Source organism: Lepisosteus platostomus, chromosome 8 (genome assembly GCF_059453375.1).
Source record: "Lepisosteus platostomus isolate fLepPlt1 chromosome 8, fLepPlt1.hap1, whole genome shotgun sequence".
Classification (NCBI taxonomy): Eukaryota; Metazoa; Chordata; class Actinopteri; order Semionotiformes; family Lepisosteidae; genus Lepisosteus; species Lepisosteus platostomus.
Window position 1 is genome coordinate 38,804,147 of NC_142618.1, and position 20,584 is coordinate 38,824,730.

Sequence of the window (20,584 nt, forward strand, 5' to 3'; positions counted from 1 at the left end):
ACCAATCATGGCCTCCTAATAATCCCCATCTATGAATTGGCCTTATCACTCTGTTCTCCTCCCAATTGTTAGCTGATGTGTGGTGAGTGTACTGGTGCACTATGGCTGCCGTTGCATCATCCAGATGGATGCTGCACATTGGTTGTGGTGGAGGGGAGTCCCCATTACCTGTAAAGCACTTTCAGTGGGGTGTCCAGAAAAGCACTTTTTTAAGTGTAGGAATTACTATTATTGTTAATGAAAAAAATAAAACAGTACTTTTTTGGGTAATGGTTTAAAAATGATCAAAATGGTAATTCATCTGTAGGTTATTGTAGGATATCCTGTTGGATGAAGAAAATAATTTTAATTTTAAAGGTAAAATTGTATTTGTTCTAAATTACAGTTGATGCCATTGGAACTGGATGACAGACAGGACTTTGTTTTGACAAAAAAACTTTTTTTTGGTTTAGTAAATTGAAATGCTGCAGTTTTTTAACTGAAGAACACAAAAATGATGTCAGAAAGAAAGGAGGCATTTGGGCTAGTGGAACCAAGCATTTAATCTAGCTGTTTCATGATGGATCACAGGGTATCAATTTCAAAAACCTGGGAATGTGTTCTATTCATGGTATTCTGTGTTTGAGAAAACTATTCATCCCTTAAGTACCTGTATTTCCTTTGTGAAAGCAAAAACAACTGCCTTTTCTGCCTCTTGTTTGTGTTTTTAGGCTATAAAGTCCACTATGTCTGCAGAGAAGACCAAAGGCTTCTGTCATGTAGTGGTGTCCTCAAACCTGCGTGATGGATTCTCCCACCTTATACAGTCGGCAGGGCTGGGTGGCATGAAGCACAACACGGTGCTAATGGCATGGCCTCACAGCTGGAAACAAGACGACAATTCCCTCAGCTGGAGAAACTTTATTGGTGGGTATCTGCAGCAAGAGCTCTGGTTTGCCACGCAGTGCTCCCAGCAAGAGAAATATGTGTTCAGGGTGTTGGAACTCTCTTCAATATCCCTCTTACTTTTTTTAATGTCTGTATCTCCTCAGTGATATTTCACTTGCCTGTATGCTGTGCATTTACTGGTTTGCTTGGTAAAGAACTCCTGCTGAGAAACTCAGAGTATCTCTCTCAGATATGCAATGCTATAATTCATTTAAGCATGATGCTGTGAATACAAAACTTGTAATGAATTACTGGCCTATCTTTTTTCTAAGCCCTTATGTAAAAGAATACTTCCACATAAACATGAACTGTTCCACATTCGCAGTATATCACAGTAATTCTGCTTTATACAGTCGTACTGAAAGTACTGTATGCAACATCTTATTCTAAAAGATTTACCTATTAATGTTAAAAATATGTATGTCTGTATTGAACAAGACACACGTTAATAGATTTAAGCATTTAATTTCTGTAGTTGATACATGCACAGATAAAAATCTTTAAAAAGGGAGATATATGTTAAATTTTGTGAAAACAAATAATGAGAAGGTTCAACTTTAATCCCATAAGTAAAACATTGTGTGTAATTGTTGTCTTTCTTTCATCACACAGACACAGTGAGAGAGACCACAGCTGCACATCAGGCCCTGCTGGTTGCCAAAAACATAGACTCATTCCCTAGCAATCAGGAACGCTTCAGTGAAGGTACCATTGACGTGTGGTGGATAGTCCATGATGGAGGACTACTCATGCTGCTGCCCTTTCTGCTGCGCCAGCACAAGGTATGCATTGCAGATGCTAATGGAAACTGTAGCACATGGCACAGAAGGTCTTGAAGAATTCATGGGGGGCACACTGCTGTCTTTAGTATGAAACAGAAAGCAGACTGATGATAAGCTGTGTATTAGCCTCCTTGGTGGTGGGATCAAGCAATCTTGCCAAGCAGTGCTGTTGACTAAAACTAAAAAAATATATATATTTTAAAGATTAAAAATAAAGATTTCTCTCTGTTTTCTCTGCAAACAAGGTATCAACAATCTATATTCATAACTTTTCCAGCACAATTTTTGGGGAAAAAGAGAAAAACAATTACAAGGGCACCTTGAGGTAAAGATGAGACACTTGGCTGTAAACAATCTCAAATGTATTTTACAAATGTCAGTAATTTGTTATATGTTTCAGACATAGTGGTCTTACTGTTAATTGATTTCAAATCATTGTTAGCAAACACCTCTGCAATGCAAGACTCCATGGTCTCCTTAGCAGCTCTGATTGGCCTGCTCTCCCTGCAGGTGTGGAGGAAATGCAAGATGCGCATTTTCACTGTAGCCCAGATGAATGACAATAGTATTCAGATGAAAAAAGACTTGCAGATGTTTCTGTATCACCTCCGGCTTGATGCTGAAGTAGAGGTAGTGGAAATGGTAAGTACTTTCTTGTGTTAAGTCTTAGTTTATTGTGTATCAATAGTGCAGTGACACTAATATCATCTAATGCTAAATATAAAAAAAGTTCCAACCTTTGTTCTCCCCTTAGGGCGGCATATTAATTGTTTTCAGATTCAAAACCTTGAACATCAAGGGCATTAGTTATTCATTCATTTGAATGTAGGGAATGCAATTAATATTGGTACCTGGTTTTCTTCAATCCACCAGCATGACAGTGATATCTCAGCTTTCACATATGAAAAGACATTAGTGATGGAGCAGCGCTCTCAGATGCTGAAGCAGATGCAGCTTTCCAGGACAGAGAGAGAAAGAGAGGTAGGTAATTTATAGCTGGTGCAGGGCTACTTCTTAAAAGCATGAACTGGATTTAAACTACAATCTGAACCTGAAGAAGCTGAACCTGAACCTAAGAAGAGCATCTATCAACGCTTGAAAGCCCAGCCTTATTAACTTCTATTAACATTATAGGTCCTTTGTCAGTGAATTTGTCTGGGAGCAGCTGTTGTAAAATACTAAGTCCATTTAAATCAGAAAAGCTGATTATTTCATTTGACAACAGGAAATAAAAATATGTGACAGCACAGCAGCACTTAATTTTGTTTTATTAGCACAGCATAGTAACTGACGTGAACTCTCCTTCTTGTCTGCTGGCTGTGCTCGGTGGCATCTTGTGTCTCAGATTCAGAGCATCACTGATGAGTCTCGTAGCTCCATTAGAAGGAAGAACCATTCTAGCACGCAGCCTGACAGCACTGATGATCACGTCATCCAGCTCAATGACAAACAAGAGGATGAGGTAGCCCAGAGTCCCCTGATTATTGCCTCTCCATCCCCAGTCTCACACCTGCAGTGCCACTGGCAGACCCTCATGCCCAACAATTCAGGACTGAAAATGAATGCTTTAAGGCATAAAATAACAAAATAATAACAACTAAGTAATTTACCAAACACGGTAATTTGATTACATAAAATCCAAATTAAGTAAAGGAAGCTTAACTTTTTTAATTTAAGAATCACCCTTTTTTATTTTTTGTCTAGTACAGTGGCTTTGTAAGTGTGGGTTTCTCCAAAAACCTTAATCTCATAATCCAGCATGTGTGTTATTAGTGTGTGAACATGGTTTCAGGCCCTCCTGTCTGTGTTTCACTTTTATGTACTAGAAAAGTTTAGTGCTTTACATGTTGCTAATGTTAAAATGTATTTAATAGGATATTTTTTAATGGCAAGAGAAAACTATGGTTCATTGTTTTATTTTTTTATTTTCTACTATTTTTTACATAAATTACTGTTATGATACTAAAAGTTGATAATTAGTAATTCTACAGTATGTATGGGGGAGGGGTGGTATAAAAATGTATTTCTTTTGTTTAGAATTAAAAATACTGTAAAAAATCTGTTTAGTCTTTGTCTTCTCCCAAAATCTGTGATTTACAGTCAAACTCTCAAATTTAACAGTCGAGACTTGAACATGAATTCTGAAAAAAAAAATATTTGTATAAAGCCATCCATCTATTTTCTAACCACTTCTTCCAATTGAGGGTACACTTGGATGGGATGTCAGTCCACCACAGGGCTCACACACTCTCACAACCTGGCCAGTTTTCTCACTAATTAACCTTCTGTCACTATCGTAAACCCCTCCTCTTAAGGATGCTCCAGCCCTTCCTTGTCTGTTCTTGATCTCCTGCACCTGCCTCTGGTTCCTGCCCCTGTCCTATAAAAGCCAGATGTTGCTGCCAATCTTGGCTCAGCTTTGGAAGATGGATGCCCAGAAGCCCACCTACCCGCGAGTCCAGGAGCGACTCGATGGCTTCATAACGGCTTCCTGACCATCTGGGTCCGGGACTAGGAGTGCCTGGCCTCGTAACCCCCTTTTATTCCCCCGACCCTTCGCCGGATCCCGCTCTGGCTTTTAACTTTGTTTGTCTGTGTCAGGATGGATCACCCGGCTTTGGACATTGGCTTACTCAGGTTATTCTCATGGACTCCCTTTGGACACGCCCCCAGTTGTTCTTGCAGCCCCTATTCTACTCTTTTTTCCCCGTGTTTTCTCACTCCCCTCCGGATTGTGCTGTTTGCATAGGGTCCTGAAAGACGCTTTGTGACACCTTCCAGTTTGTCTGGATTGTGTAAGGAAACTGTACCAGGAGGAAACCCATATGAATATGGAGAGTGCAAATTCCATGCAGATAGTACCCCAGTTCCAGAATTGATTCCACAACCCCAGAGCTGCAAGGCAGCAATGATAATCACTATACCACAGTGCTGACTAAAGCCATACAGTATATGTAAAGTTAATTAACAGTATAGAAATAGGATTTGGTTGTTTTAGCCTTGCTTTTCGTTAGAAAGAAAAAACTAAAACTATTTGTTATTGGGAAATGATCTCAAGGTTCTAGGTTCTGTGAGCAGATAATATTTGTTTTTGAATGTTGTAATTACATTTTTTCAGTAGAATCAAAGTATTATTAAAGTATCCTATAAAGTGAATACATTCTAAAAAGTTACATCTACAGTACCTTATTTAATTTGAGCTTTTTTCAAAAGTTAAATGAAATAAAACAATAAAGAGGAAGAAATCCTTAGAAAAACATGTTTTATCTGGCTGGTGTGATTATTTAGCCTATTTACACTGTAGAGCCAGTCATTTGGAGAACAGGTCCCTAACATCCCAGCATTATGTAAACATTTGTGAATTCAGTCTGTATCTAGACTACAGCAAGAAGGAAAACAAGAGCTCCTGCAGTGATGAAGGCCTTTGGTGATGCTTGCAGTTTTTGTCCCTTAAACTTGCTATCTGTGTTGAGAAAGAAGTAGTAGTTGATTACAAGTAGAAACCTTTTGTTATTCCAAAATTTCAGGCCCAGCTAATCCATGACAGGAACACAGCATCCCATTCCACTCTCAGTGCCAAAGCAGATGCCACACCAGAGAGAGTGCACATGACCTGGACCAAAGACAAGCTCATCTCAGAGAAGAACCGAAACCGAGAGGCTAACATAGGAGTCCGGGACCTCTTCAACATGAAACCGTGAGTGTTTTCTCCTGACAGGTCTGACTTATTTCTGTGTAAATATGTTTAGCAATATGGACAAAAAACAATGGAGTCTTTTACAGCCTTTGTTGAACATCTCAAGCTAGTAGTTATCGAAAGAGAAAATAAAACTTTTGCACAAGCAGGTAGAAGTAAATAAATCTCTTGACAAACTGCACCTTGCCCTGATATCAAAGCATCCTAGTCGTTCTTTCTGGGACTCAAGTTCAGATAAATTTAATCCCACTATTCAATTTTGTAAACATTTGTCTTCAGAATTTGCTGAGTAGATGCATTTTAAGATGTAGTGTAGGTGCATGGCTAGCAGCTACATCACCCTGCAACTCACAACTGGCAACCCACTGAGGCTAAGCAAGTGTGAGCCTGGTCAGTATCTGGATGGGAGATTTCCTGCGAAAAAGTAATGTTGCTGCTGGAAGAGGTGTTACTGGGGCCAGTAGGAGGCACTCACCCTGCAGTCTGTGTGGGTCCTAATGCATGAGTATAGTGAAGGAGACACTATACTGTAATAAGGAGCCAGATAAGGTGTAAAACCAAGGTCCTAGCTATCTGTGGTCATTAAAAATCCCAGTGCGTTTCTCAAAAAAGATCTCAAAATATCCTGGCTATATTTCCCATTGACCTTTAGCTGTCATGGCCTCCTAATAGAATTCCCAATTCTATGAATTGGCTTCATTACTCTGTTCTCCTCCCCAATGATATTTGATGTGTGGTGAGCGTACTGTGTAAATATCTAGGCAGTGCTACACCTCAGTGTTGGTGGAGGGGATTCCAATTACCTGTAAAGCACTTTGAGTGGTGTGTCCAGAAAAGAGCTATATAAGTGCAAGACATTCATTCTTTAATTAATTTTAAACTCTTGTCCATACAAATGTTAAGTAACTTGAAATCTACAGCATTTATTAATATGGAGTTTAAGTATTTTCTATTAACCAAAATACGGTTTCATATAGTGTTCAGTTAATCAAGTGAGGGGAAATCTGATTCCCTGGTATGTTCTACATAGACCAGCATGATCAATAACAGTTTTATGTTTGCTCATCTTTGTAGTGCTCTGACCAAACTGTGCAACACCAATCTGATAATGACTATTTAGTGTTTTCTTAGCTTTTCTTAGCTACTCCAGCAGTTGACTTTTCTATACATCATAGGCTTGGAAAAAAGGCTACTTATATAAAGACCTTGTAGATTTATATGAAGTTGTTATTACTTCACTTTTGTAAGGATGATAACTGTTTACATAAAAAATAAATAGAACACGTCACTGAAGTTCTCAAAATGATAAAATATCAAACATAGAAGACATTTTTGAAAACTTCTTTTATTTGAGTTGGCACCTTCTTAGGTTTCTGTATGACCATGCCTATGAGTGGTGATAATTGTTTTTGCAGTTGTGTAAAAAATACCCACATAAACAAGCAAGATGAATGATGCTGCACAGAAAAAAGACTAAAGTGTTTTTTTCCTATGTGTTTTTCTCCTTCTAGAGAATGGGAAAGTCTGTAAGTCACATTTATGTTTGCCTATGTGTGATGATAGTCTTGGTTTGAACTTATTGCCTTGCAGCTCATAAGGACTGCACTCTGTTAGCTGTGTAGCTTACTGAAACCTAGGAAACCGTGTTTCTTTCTGTATCCCACACATCGGAGTCAAGACAGGTCCTGTGAGCTGGAATGGTGCTTCACAGTATTATTTGCATGTAACTTATATAGCATGTGTGCTGTAACGTATTTTGCTGCTTTCCATACATAAAACCTCCAGACCACTCTTCGGTCAGGGTCAGTTTGTGAGCAGAGATTTCATGCTACAGTACACTATCACAATTTGCAAGTTGCATTGCAAAGGATTCAGACAAGTTGTGTATCATTTCCAAACAGTGTTTCAATTTAGAACACATAAAAAATACAAAATAGAACATAGGTTACAAATGAGAGACCTGTACACCCACCTTGCTTTTTTGCTAGGAACGTTTTGATCAGGTTATCCTGTTCCATTGATTCTTGGAGGAGCCACAGGAATCTACTTTAAGAACATGGCTCTGTAACGTATTCCAGACACACACAGCCTCTTGCACTTCCTGTAATTTCCATTTGTGTTCCAGGGTATTGTTGCAAATAAATCCTAGTAATTGTTTTGTCAGAACCCTTCAGGCTTTATTGAATACTTGTGATATCCTCTCATTATCGTCTCTGTTCAAGACTGAATAAATCAGATCCTTTACCCTGAATATGTATGACATTTTTGACTCAGAATTAAACTGGCCACTCTTATATGAATTCTTTTCTGAGCAAAAATAATCCAAATAGTACACAGTTTTCTTAATAACTAGCAAGCTAATTAGTTGTACAAGATACTAGAAGCATTGGATGTTCTGTGTAGCTGCAATAGTGTATTTTGAAATATTCTGCACAAAACTTATTTTTAAGGCTTTTCCTTGTTATTGCAGTATATGGAAAGCATATGTTTCAGTAAGCATTATGTTCCTGTGTATAACAAGCTTTGCATTTACCTATTACAAATTTATTTTCTTTTTTTTTTTTCAAATTCACCTATACTAAGGATTTGACGCACAGAAGGTGCTATGATCTTTTTCTTTAATAAGAATGGATTCTTAGTCTACATAGAATTTGATCTGGATATTTTGTCTTGAAATTAATTATCTAAAACATTTAATATTAAAATATATTTTTATATTAAAAATTCAAAGATTTATATAAGAATAATTGTAATGGTAATGTCTTAAAACACACATAGATACATTTTGACGTCTGAATACTATGAAATTAGTTTTGAGCAAAATGTGTTTTATTTTAATTGTAATACATGGCAGAATAATAATGAAAGAACAAGAAAAATAATTTCAAGCATATGCAGTGCCTTGAAAAAATATACACCACCTTCAAATGATGTCTCTTCTTGTTGAATTATCACTGATATAGTGTTTAAAGTGTTTTAATCAATATTTTAATTATATTTGATCATCTTGAATGCTTACAGTGAATACTTGATATATACAGTATATTGGTGAAAAGTTAAATGTCTGCAAAAATAATTCAGGACAATAATCTAAAGCACAAAAGATTTGAATTGCAACGCTGCCCAGCAGTTTTGCCAAACCAACTTGAAAGAGCTTGAGCAGATATACAAAAAGACAACTTCACAATCCCTGTGTGTAAAAATGGTAAGCAAGTCTCATCCAAAAAGACCTCAAGCTGTAATTGGTGCCAAATTTATTTTTACCAAGTATTTACTCAGGGGGTGGAAACATATGCAATCAACATACTGTATTTTGGTTGCAAAAATGTTCCATCATAATTTTTGCTGATGTTTATCTTCTTTCATCCGTATAAATCTCCAGTCTGAGCTTTTGTTTTGATAAAAATATTCACTTTATGAACATGTATACACCTGTACCTCTTTAACAACTTCATTTTAGTTTTTACATTTTACAAGTTCTTTTTATGAAAATTTGATACCAAGAAGAATGTGCATTGTTACCCATAACGCATAATTGTTTCGAATAATGAAAGCCAGCTTCAAAACTACGAAGAGGCGATATGAAGAAAATGTTCAAAACCTCTGCCAAATGTTGAGAGCAAAGAGCAAGGCGTCATACGACTCATTTCATATTGAGCGTACACATCACATTCCACTAACTAGTATGGGTGAGAGCTAAACAGAGCCTAAGGAGTGGCACAAGAGACATGTGTAATACAGTTTACTGCTTCTTGATGCGGTGTTCTCTATTGTGTGCTCTCTTACTTTTCAGAATAATATTTGTGGTTTAAACTTTATCATGGACCCTAAAGATGTTAAAATTAAAAATTGTGTGTGTGTGTAATTACACTAAAAGCAAATGAAGTGGTTGCTGTATATGATTAATGAGGTAACTTTACTTAGCAGGTAAGTAGTGTTTTTTATTACTAAACACACAAACCACAATATGAATGTTAATTATTACAGTTTCTTTTGTCATTTTTTGGTGAAAAAAGTAAAAGTAGGGGGTGACATTTTTCGTGTCCAGAATTGATGCTAATTCTTCCCATAAGAAATAATGGAAACAGGTTTTTCTTCTTAGGAATTTGGTTTCTGGGGAATTTCTGTTCATAAAAAGAGGTATTGGTGTACTTAATTGTGTTTCAAGAAAGGGGAAGGGGGTGAATAGTTTTGCAAGGTACTGTATAAATAGTGTTTTATTAGTAGAATAATGGATTGGATTGATTTATTTAATTTTTACCTTTTTCTGTTTCATTTGACCTTTTGTAGTTTGGGCGGAACAGCCTGTTTTATTCTATGAGCTTCCAAACAACAACTCATCTTCATTATGATTTAGTTTTAGAGAGTTGTTTCCATCACACATTATCTGTTGTCCATCTTTGATTAAACACACTGTATGATGCTTTAGAATTGAATAACTGTGCTTAAGTTGAACTATGCATTTAGAGCTGTGGGGTATTGTGGTATTTTTAGTGTTATTACTATTAGTATAACGGTATGGGATTAAGAGAATTTTGTTTTCTTTTGAAATTGGTGTTTTATCTAAACAATACCATTCATGATTCTGTTTTAAGAATATTAAAGGAGAATTCAGTTTGGTCCTGGCTCAATCTCTCATTTTGAAAAGTAAAGAAAGTGCAGCAGGGCTTCCCTTGCTCAGATACAGGATATGTGATGTTACAAGGACAGCCTTAATATACACATAAATGCTTAAAATTATATCAAACCACTGAACAAAGACCTATCATACTGCATCTGGTAGTACTTTTCACCTAGATTGACCACTCCATGGTGTTAGATATGCACCATATGCATATGGGTGATATGCAGATGCAGCCATTCAAAATGTGCGGTAAAACTCTGTAATGCGCAAAATTATCTGCAGATTAGCGCGTTATACTGCAGTATGTGATTGGCTGGCTAAAATGACCAACAGGCGGCACTCGAGGTACATTGGTTGTTAGTGAAATGATTGCTTTATTTAATCTCTTTACTGTGCATGTTAAAATCCTCTTAATATTGAATAATAATATGGAGTTTTACAACTAAAGGGAAATTTTGGTAGCTGAGCACAAAAATAATGGGAGCATAACATCTCTGAACGTCAGAAATTGTATTAATTTTGGAATATAATCGTATTATGTAAACTGTATATGGATGGTATTGGTAGTTTAAATAAAAAATACACACCAGTATTCCATTTCTTCATAAAGATTTTAAGCATCAAAGTCTTTCATTCGGTTACTTACTGTGGTTATTTTGGAAAAGTTTTTACGTGCTCCTTCTGACTATATTAAGTTTATATACTTCATAAAAAGTTATATTGTTTTAACCTTTTCTATGAATACTTGTAATCGTTATCGCAGTAAAAGAAAAGCATACTTTTTAGAATTTGATTAATAGGGAATATAATATGGAATCGCGTATCTAAAGAAATTTATAATGATACAATTATATTCATATTGCTCAAATTATTACCATAGTCCACATTCTTTGTAAACATCGCATCAATTTGATTCATTCACCCGTGATTATTTGAAAACTTTTTGCCTGCCCTTTCAGCTATAGCTTAAGTTGTTAAGCGACGCGTTGGTGTAATGGTTTCGGAATATGACTTGCATGCTGGTGGTTGGGGGTTTGAACCCAGCTCTTGGTGGAGTTTTCTTTTAGCAAATAAACATTTATTTGAAAAACTAAAATAGTAAATATTATGGACACTATATTAAATGTTTTGGTGTTTCTAAATATCACAACATTTTCTAAGTTAAGTGATTTATTAATAACAACTTATAATTTCAAACTGCTTGTATTTTAAAATTGTATTTTGTTTGAGGTGATTTGTCACTGTTTTGAGACAGGGTGTTCCAGACCTCTGTTTAATTTCTGAAACTCCCTCTGTATTCCATGTTTTAACCTTTCTATGAATACTAGCACTTGTTATCGCAGTAAAAAACCTCAATCTTTTTAGAATCCGCTAAAAAGGGAATATAATATGGAATCGCTTCTCTAAAGAAATTAATAATGATATTAATTTAAGGATCTAAATATATGTATTTATATAGCTGGTAGCATTACTGTAATCCACTTTCTTTGTAAACATGTTTTATTTTTAATTTGACTCATTCACACGATTACTTTAGAAACATTTTTAAGCTGTTCGTCTCAGCTGTGTTTCCGAGCAGCCTGTTGGTGCAGCAGGTTTGCCAAAAGGGGTTCTGTCTAGGTGGTCTGAGTTTTTCTTCTAACAAAGACTTTTTAAAAATAAATTAGTAAATATTATGTACACTATATTAATATGTTTTTGTTTTTTTTATATATTATAACATATGCAATGTTAAGTTATATTAATAATGAAATAAAAACGTGAATTACAAACGTGAATACTGGCAACTGTTCAACCGGTTTAATTTAAAACACTATTCAGTGGGTCAATTTAACAGACGCCTCAAGCCTTAAAATGAAATCGTATATATTTTAATTAGAATCGAGGATAACAAAGCGGTATTAAAAATGAAACTATAAAAGTGGTAATAAAAATAGCACTGAAACTATAATAATGTGGCTGGTCATTATTAACAGTATTAATTTAATGAAAATAATTTCAAGCTTCTTGTATCTTTTTCAGAGTCATTTTTTTTTTATTTTTCATAAGTTTCGCTTATTAAAACGCCTTTTTATGAGACACAATGATTCAGATGTCAATAACTTTGTGAACAAATGACACAGAGCCTGCAACCTATAGATATAAAGATCGCGATTTGAAAAAAATTTCACAACTTGTATTTAAACAATATCTAGTACCTGGTTGCATTTTTAAAAACCTTAGTTTGAATAAAGCGGGAATAAATCCCAGGTGCAAGTGACTTCATAACGCGAGAAGGCATTATGTTATATTTTTTATGCTTCAGTTGAAGCCTTCTGAAGTCTCTCAAAAACATTAAAATGTAACATAATATTGTGTGGCATGATGGGCAACTGATTCTTTTAATTTTAAAGAAAATCAAAAATAAGAAACAATACCGTGTCTGCCTAAAACAGACATTGCATGATTTTGTAACCCCTAAAAAACGGGATTAGTTGAAAACATAAAATCCTTGTGATCACCTTAGAATCTTTGTGTAAGCTGTAAGTTTTTTTAAACTTTTGAATTAAACATTTTTAAAAATTTAATTTTGTAAACGCAACACGCATTTCGTACGGATACAGTACAATCCCATTCTCCTGTCTTCCCGTGGTGTGAAGCAACTTAGCAGGTGGCTGAGAAAATAGCGCATCGTCCACTGAGCTCAGTCAGAGAAGAGGCGGTGCCGTAAGGAGACTGTTCTGCAGCTTGCAGTGTTTATGGCACTCTGCCTTTAAAACTTAATAATGGAATGTAAAGAATTTCTTTTAACTTGAAATCTTTTGATTATCATTAAACATAGCTTTCTCACCAGTTAGTTTTATATTTGAAACCATCATTAAAGCAGGGGCTTATTGTACTTTCTAATGACATTACACATGGAAAGATTATACATTTTAATCATTTTTAATTTTAAAAAATAATTTAGAAAAGTTTCATTACACAAATATCACAGACTATTTTCAATTGTATTTCTGAAATGTTATGTCACAGTTCAGTATTTTATATACATCTAAATAAAGTCAGGTGCCAGGTGCATAAACTATTGGTATTCAATAATTAGAATTAAAAGTTTCACTGTGATAAATTGTTGCACTTCCACATTGTGTAAAAACATTAATTTTCAAGACTGTGTTCAAACATAAGTTAAATCTGACTATAAAAAAATAAGTGAAATACAAACTTATAAAATAAAAAATGAAGGTAAAATATAATTTTAAATTAAACCAGGGTTCCCCTTTTGTACTCCTTGTGCACTCCTTGTGGAAGAATTTTCACTTCGAACGTTTGCCCACCAGCTAACACACAAAAGCAAACTAAGTACAAAATGTACTTGCAAGAAGAGCGATTACAAACGTAAAAAAAACATACTTGCTTTATACTGTTATACTGTACAGTATATTAAAACTAACACTCTATGGGCACTACACTGTGAATAAAGCTGCCCACTAAACCTCTTTCCCACAAATTTCATGGGGGCATGGTCACGTAGCTCATAGCAAAAATTTAGATATTTGTCAAAATATTTACTAAACCTATCCATCTCAGTAATCTCACTGTGTTAATCTCACTGTGCACCCCGTTGCTCACTCAATGTCCACACTCCCAGTAAAATAAAAAAACTTTTTCTGCATTATCGCCTTTCACCAGGGGGGAAGGAAAAGTGCCGCCGGTAATGTTTTTCACTCTCCATCACTCTGCCCAGCCCTCTTGAACAGAAAATGTTGATTAAAACTCATTCAAAAGGGTGTGGTGTGTAAACACAAACTTTGCTTGACAGAGCCGCTTGTAAGAGAAAGGTGACTTTCTGCTCAAATAAAGCAACAGTACAGACAGATTTTAAATTCTTCAAGCAAAATTAGCTGTTTGTCAAAATCAGCTTCTTTGCAAGCAGTGCATGACTTCTCAAAAGTTACCCTCTGTCTCTTAGGCAAACTCAACAAAGGTTTATTTTTTATCATTCTGAAATTTGAACGATGTGCCTCAGGGACTCATTATAGTATTGTAGCGAATCCGATTTGTGCAGGAAAATGCGGTGACAGTATAGCCCTCCACTCCCCTGCACATGACAGGGATGTTGGCTGGATAGGCTGAAGAAGATCTGTAGCTAAGCTGGCAAAACCTCTGTTGAGTGATGCAGGAGACCTGGGTTTGAGCCCATGTGGTGGAGGACGAACCAAGACTGGAGCAGTGAAAGCACAAGGCCAAAAAAAAACAGAATTTGTTTTAATATTATTAACAATATATTCCGTATTGCATTTAAATTGGAATGTTTTTACAAATATAAGAAGAGGTGATACACAGCGTGTAAATAGAACCATTTTCCGTCCTTTAACTTAAAGAATTCCCTGAAGACATCCTAAATCACAAAACCATCTCTTATAATAATTCATCCAGATACACACACTCACACCATAGCCAACAATAAGCTATAATAGTAGACTATTTTTATATATTCGGTTATTTAAGAAACAAAGTAATTCTCTGATCGGGCTTTGAACCGCCTGGGTGCAGCCCGCTACATGACAGTCCATTGCCTATTACCACTATAAGGACAATTCTATATTTTTTTTAAAACAAACCTCAAATGTTTCCAAAATGTCCCCTTGAGACATTTAGGCTGCTTAGTTACACGACTCCATGTTAATATTACTATCAAGTACAACTTTTATGAAATTCAAGTATTTTAAATGTTTAATTAAAAAGTAAAAATCTTATAGCATACACAAAGATTCCGAGCTGATCACGAGGAAAAAAATCAGAAAAATAGAAAGTTTTTAACTATCTAAACTAGTTATGGACAGCTTTTAAAGACTTGCAATGTTTGAGTTAGGCAGGAACATTTAATTGAATCTTATTTTTTATTTCATTTATTTAAAATAAAAAAAATTGTTTCCCCATCGTGTTGATAAGCTGTTCCCCGATTACTGGCAACTGGCAAAAAATAATCCTTCCCCCCTCCCTCGTTTAATTTAAAGTTTGCCATGAAGAAATCCTACGTATAATAATTCATCCAGTTGGTTCCCTGTTTAATGATGCTGACGGACCAGGTTTTATTCCAGGTGGTGTACTATATAGTACAGTTTAAACTTTTTGTTAAGTTTGTTAATTTAAATTGTTGGCTGATTACTGGCTGCTGACATTTGGATTAAGACAAAATATCGATTTTCTCAATTCGGGTGTTAACTTGAAAGAGACATATCATGTTCACAATAAGCTGTAATAGTGGACTATTTTTATGCATTCGGCTCTATGAGAAACAAACTGAAAGTAACTGAAAGTAATGCTCTGATCGTGCTTTGAACTGCCTACCACTACAAGGACAATAGACGTTTTTTGAAAGAAAGAAATGTTTCCAAAATGTCCATTTGTGATACTTTAGCTGCTTAGTTACACGATTTCATATTACCCATTGTGTTCATCACATCAACTAATTAAAAGTACCTGTTGGCTAACTTCTGAGGTCTGCATATGTGAGACAGTAGAGCTACATCCGCAACTCTTCTGATTAGGGTATGATATTGGTGATAATTTTAATTTTCCTGTACACACAAACGCAAAGAAGATACTGGTATTAAAAGCAAAATCAACCACCACTCCCCCACCCCGGCAAACATAAAAACAAAATTGCAGAATTGTTACTCTCGCACCATAACAGAGCGCTTGAACTCCGCAGACGGGGTCACTGGAGGTCAAAGTCACCATGAATGGCGCTATATCTCAGGAATGAAAGCTGCACTAACACTACTTTAATGGCACAAACTGGCACAAACGCAGCACTAACGAATGAAACCGGTCCAGTTTCCCTACAACATTGTAGGGGGGCTGGGCAAGGTCACCCCCCGAAAAAGAAGACGTTATATCTAAGGAACAAAAGCAGCTGGGAAGTTACTTTCAATAGCACAAACCAGTACAAGCGCAGCACTTACAAATGAGACCGGTCCGGTTCCCATACTACGTTATGGGGGGGCTGATTGACGTCACACACCCCCAAATAAAGGCACTATATCTCAGGAAAGAAAGAAGCTGGGAAGTTACTTTCAATGGCACAAATGTAGCACTAATGAATGAGACCAGTCTGGTTTCCCTACGACGTTGAAGGGGGGCTGAGTGACGTCATGACCCCGAAAAACAAGGCACTATATCTTGGAAATGAAAGCAGCACAAACGCTACTTTCAACAGCACAAACCAGCACAAACATAGCACACACTACAGTCTGATAGACCTCTGGCTTCACCATGTGTCCTACACCTAACCATCAGCACACCCCCATATGTAACAGGCCCATCTGATTAACACCCTTGGTAGAGATTGTGCCTGTCTGTTACACACATGAAATAAAAAAAACACATGTTTATGGACTACATAAATGCATACATTTTCCAAAAATAATAAAGGGGCTGCTTAGATTGTCTTGGCAAATTAAACTTTAGTTTGTAGTCTGTGCTAGCCTCTCTGTTGTGTAAGCTTAATCTAATAAGGTACATTTAGGCCTAATAAGTGCACTTTCTCTTCAGATCTGATTTCTGAAAATGTGCTGCTTTGTGAAGGTGAAGGTGGTACAGTAAATGCTGCTAAATTGTAAATTACCTACATTAAAAATAAAGAAATAAAAGAATGTCCTTCAGTTAGACTGAGGCTTTAAATTGTCATCTGTTAAGAAGCATTTATTGCATGTGGTTCAGAAGCACAGAGACACTATAGACATCTGGCAGCTGTGTGGAGTTGCCAGAGAGGACAGTTTCTAGCAGCCCACTGAAGCTAAGCAGGTGTGAGCCTGGACAGTACCTGGATGGGAGACCTCCTGGGAAAAACTAAGGTTGCTGCTGGAAGAGGTGTTAGTGGGGCCAGCAGGGGGCACTTACCCTGTGGTCCATGTGGGTCCTAATGCCCCAGTATAGTGACGGGGACATTATACTGTAAACAGGCGTCGTCCTTCAGATGAGATGTAAAACCGAGGTCCTGACTCTCTGTGGTCATTAAAAATCCCAGGGCGTTTCTCGAAAAGAGTAGAGGTGTAACCCCGGTGTCCTGGCCAAATTTCCCATTGGCCTTTACCAATCATGGACTCCTAATAATCCCCATCTATGAATTGGCTTCATCCCTCTGCTCTCCTCCCCACTGATAGCTGATGTGTGGTGAGCGTTCTGGCACACTATGGTGTTGCCGTCGCATCATCCAGGTGGATGCTGCACATTGGTGGTGGTGGAGGGGAGTCCCCAATACCCGTGAAGCGCTTTGAGTGGAGTGTCCAGAAAAGCACTATATAAGTGTAAGCAATTATTATTAGTTTGACAACCACAACACTTTCCACGATAGCGCCTTATGTTTCCCTGGGCTGTGTTTTGCTGTTCTGTAGGATTTGGTCAGTTTTTTTCAGTTATCTTAGCTCCATCCCCCACCACCTCCCAAGTGGTGCTGTATGTTGAGACTGGTTAAACCTTGTCACTTGCTCCTAAGGTGTCCCAGGATGTAATCACTGCATCTGTGTTGTAGGAACCAGTCCAACGTGAGGAGGATGCACACGGCTGTGAAGCTCAATGAGGTGGTGTTGTGTAAATCCCAGCAGGCTCAACTGGTCTTGCTCAACATGCCTGGGCCCCCTACAAATAAGGAAGGGGATGAAAACTGTATCCTTCTTTACATATGCAAAAAACGTCACTGTAAGTGTCTGTCATACTCTGTCCTTCCTTTTCTTTGTTTGTTCTCCTCTTTCTTTTTCTTTCCTAGGTTTACATCTGCCACAAACCACACTAGATTTCAGAATGAAAAAATGTGTGGTTTTAATTTCTTCAGAACAAAAGAAAGGGAGAATGATGGGAGACTATTTGGCATCTCTAGCTTGTTTTGTTAGTCTGAGGAGCTCATCCAGCAATCGCTTGGAAGAAGCCAGGATTTCAGCTTTGGCAGTATGGTTAAATAATAATATGGTTAAATAAGTTGAATTCAGACTTTCAAAAACCTTAAAGGGTTTCCATTTGGAAACAAATGGGGGATGGCATCAATGGATTAAATAAACAAAAGGCTGTTTTTTGTCTACTTAAGGTTACTCTTATGATGTGAGATGTGTGTTACCTTACCTACAACCTCCCAGACATGGAGTTCCTGGAAGTTCTGATTGAAGGCCTGAACAGAGTGTTGCTAGTACGTGGTGGAGGAAGGGAGGTCATCACTATCTACTCCTAAATCCAGGCACTGCTCCAAGTGAAAACTGCTGCTAACTGTGTGTGGGGCACAGTGAATGCCATTGGTCGAAAAAGACAGCATAGGGTCCAGTGAGGAAAGTCCTGATCAGGATGGAGTGCGAAATATCTGGGACCTTTTATCACACTAACCAGAGGAGGTAGTATGTTGGCACTTCTGTTTTATTGTTTATTTTTTAGTTTAATGTTGTATACAATAGATTATATTTTGTTCCATTTTAAAAAATATTTTGTTTTAGAATATAAAAATGCTGCTGAGGACACCAGTGCGAATATGGAAGTTGTCTATTTAAAAAAAAACATCAGTCCATTTCCAGACTGCCTTCTGGATGTTTTGCAAGGCTACTATCTTTGCACTTACTGTAACTTTGACAGCATTTGTCCTAGAAGGTCCTCATATACTTGTAGTGGTGTTTTCGCTTTTGCTAAAGGAGCATGTTTTGAGGAAAAGCAGTGTGTTTGATGTGATTTTCCACCTTTATATCCACATGGAAATTTGCCACAAAAATTTTTTGAAGTATTACTCAGACATCAGTTTTGTTTAGGCTGTAAGTCAGAACTATTATTTTGTGTTTAAAAATAGCCATAGCTTGTTTTTGAAAGGTTCGGGTTGAGTCATCATGATGGTTTTTTTTCCTACAAGATTGATGTTCACACCATTGCTGTTCATGATTCTTAGATAAGAGCATTTCATGTGAGAAATTAAAAATTAGTTGTTTTTATCTTAAATCTATTTAATTGCATTATACTGTAATTTCTATACTGTATTTTTTACATAAAATATCCAAATGGTCTGAATACCAGTAATACAAATTTACTAGGGATGCTGTCAGAAAAAGATGTTGTCTGCCTAGAGAATCAGATCAATATCCATGCGACTTACATATCTTAATAATCAATTTAAATTGATTTTTTTGCCCATTATTTTTATTCTGCTGTTGACATGGTGCACAGTTAAACCTCTCAAATGTAAGACTTAGCTAAAGAATGTTCATGGCTCTAGTGAAAAGGAATGACAGTTGTGTAGTTTGTCAGAGTCTGTTGTGCATTAAAACCAAGATATCATTCTGCTTTGATAGCTAATAGCTAATGAGAGTGCCAGCAGCCATGTCACCCTGCAACTTACAATTGGCAACCCACTGAAGCTAAGCAGGTGTGAACCTGGTCAGTACCTGGATGGGAGACCTCCTGGGAAAAACTAAGGTTGCTGTTGGAAGAGGTGTTAGTGAGGCCAGCAGGGGGTGCTCACCCTGCGGTCCATGTGGGTCCTAATGCCCCAGTATAGTGATGGGGACACTATACTGTAAACAAGCGCCATCCTTCGGATGAGACATAAAACCAAGGTCCTGACTCTCTGTGGTCATTAAAAATCCCAGGGTGTTTCTTGAAAAGAGTGGCCAAATTTCCCATGCCTCCTAATAATCCCCCTCCATGAATTGGCTACATTACTTTGTTCTCCTTCCCCAAGAATTGTGTGGTTAAGGCATCTGTGTTCTTTCAAGGAAATCAACCTTTATGTTAAAAATATTTGTTAGCTTGCTGTGTGTCAATGATAACAATATAAATTTACAAGTTGGAGATTATAGAAGATGGAAAACATACAGCAGCTGTATGTTTCAGAGAACAACATCCTTATCTATCATCTGCTGGTCCAAGTGTTATTTCTGTAAAGATTAATTGAGTAAGAATGGGCAATTCTAAATTTAAATAAATTCAAATAAATAATTGACTTTCTTTCTAAAAAAACATTGCCTGCAGCACTAATTCTACTAATAATTATAATAATATTTAATGATAATTATATCATAATTATAATATCAGGATTTGTACTCTTATAATGGTGCTCCATAAAGGTAGCATTCACAGTGCTGCAGGAGAAAGAAACAATATTACTGTAAGGTCCTTATTATGTTTTTGACAGTCGCTGTCATTAATGAATGTGATACTCTGCAACATTTAATTAAACTGCACTTAATATCAAACATTTTAAGTGCTTAGAAGCAGTATTATTAAAGGAAAAACTGAATTCTCAAAAATCTGTGTACTTTAGTTGGTTGTGTAATTCTTACTATTGTGTGTCATTCATAGGACATTCTTTACTCTGTGTCAACTGCTGTTTAATTTGTTCAGATACATTTGAAAATACAACCCTTTATTTATTTAACATTTTTTCTCTGTGTGCTTCAGGAATATTTGACAACTTCTCACATCTTAGCCATGCATGATATGTATTTTGTATAGGTAAATAGCTGAACTATAAACTGTTCTTGTTTTTCTCTACAGTTTGTTATTGCTGATTAACTTATTTTAATTGTAGAGTACATAATTTTC

At 36.5% G+C, this 20,584-nt stretch overlaps 1 protein-coding gene across 7 annotated transcripts in view; it reads left to right on the forward strand.

The window, feature by feature from the left end:
• Positions 1 to 19,859, forward strand: part of slc12a7b (solute carrier family 12 member 7b) — a 153,316-nt gene extending 133,457 nt beyond the window's left edge. For 3 of the 7 annotated variants that reach the window (XM_088643355.1, XM_088643358.1, XM_088643357.1), the window contains exons 18-25: positions 711 to 906; positions 1,540 to 1,709; positions 2,220 to 2,351; positions 2,583 to 2,690; positions 3,055 to 3,171; positions 5,237 to 5,406; positions 17,547 to 17,713; positions 18,096 to 19,859. In XM_088643355.1, coding sequence (XP_088499481.1) covers positions 711 to 906; positions 1,540 to 1,709; positions 2,220 to 2,351; positions 2,583 to 2,690; positions 3,055 to 3,171; positions 5,237 to 5,406; positions 17,547 to 17,713; positions 18,096 to 18,172 — 1,137 coding nt within the window. In that variant the 3' untranslated portion in view covers positions 18,173 to 19,859. The remainder of the gene's footprint in view (positions 1 to 710; positions 907 to 1,539; positions 1,710 to 2,219; positions 2,352 to 2,582; positions 2,691 to 3,054; positions 3,172 to 5,236; positions 5,407 to 17,546; positions 17,714 to 18,095) is intronic. The other 4 variants (XM_088643356.1, XM_088643361.1, XM_088643359.1 and 1 more) reach the window with 3 other exon arrangements.
• The last annotated feature ends 725 nt before the right edge of the window (positions 19,860 to 20,584 follow it).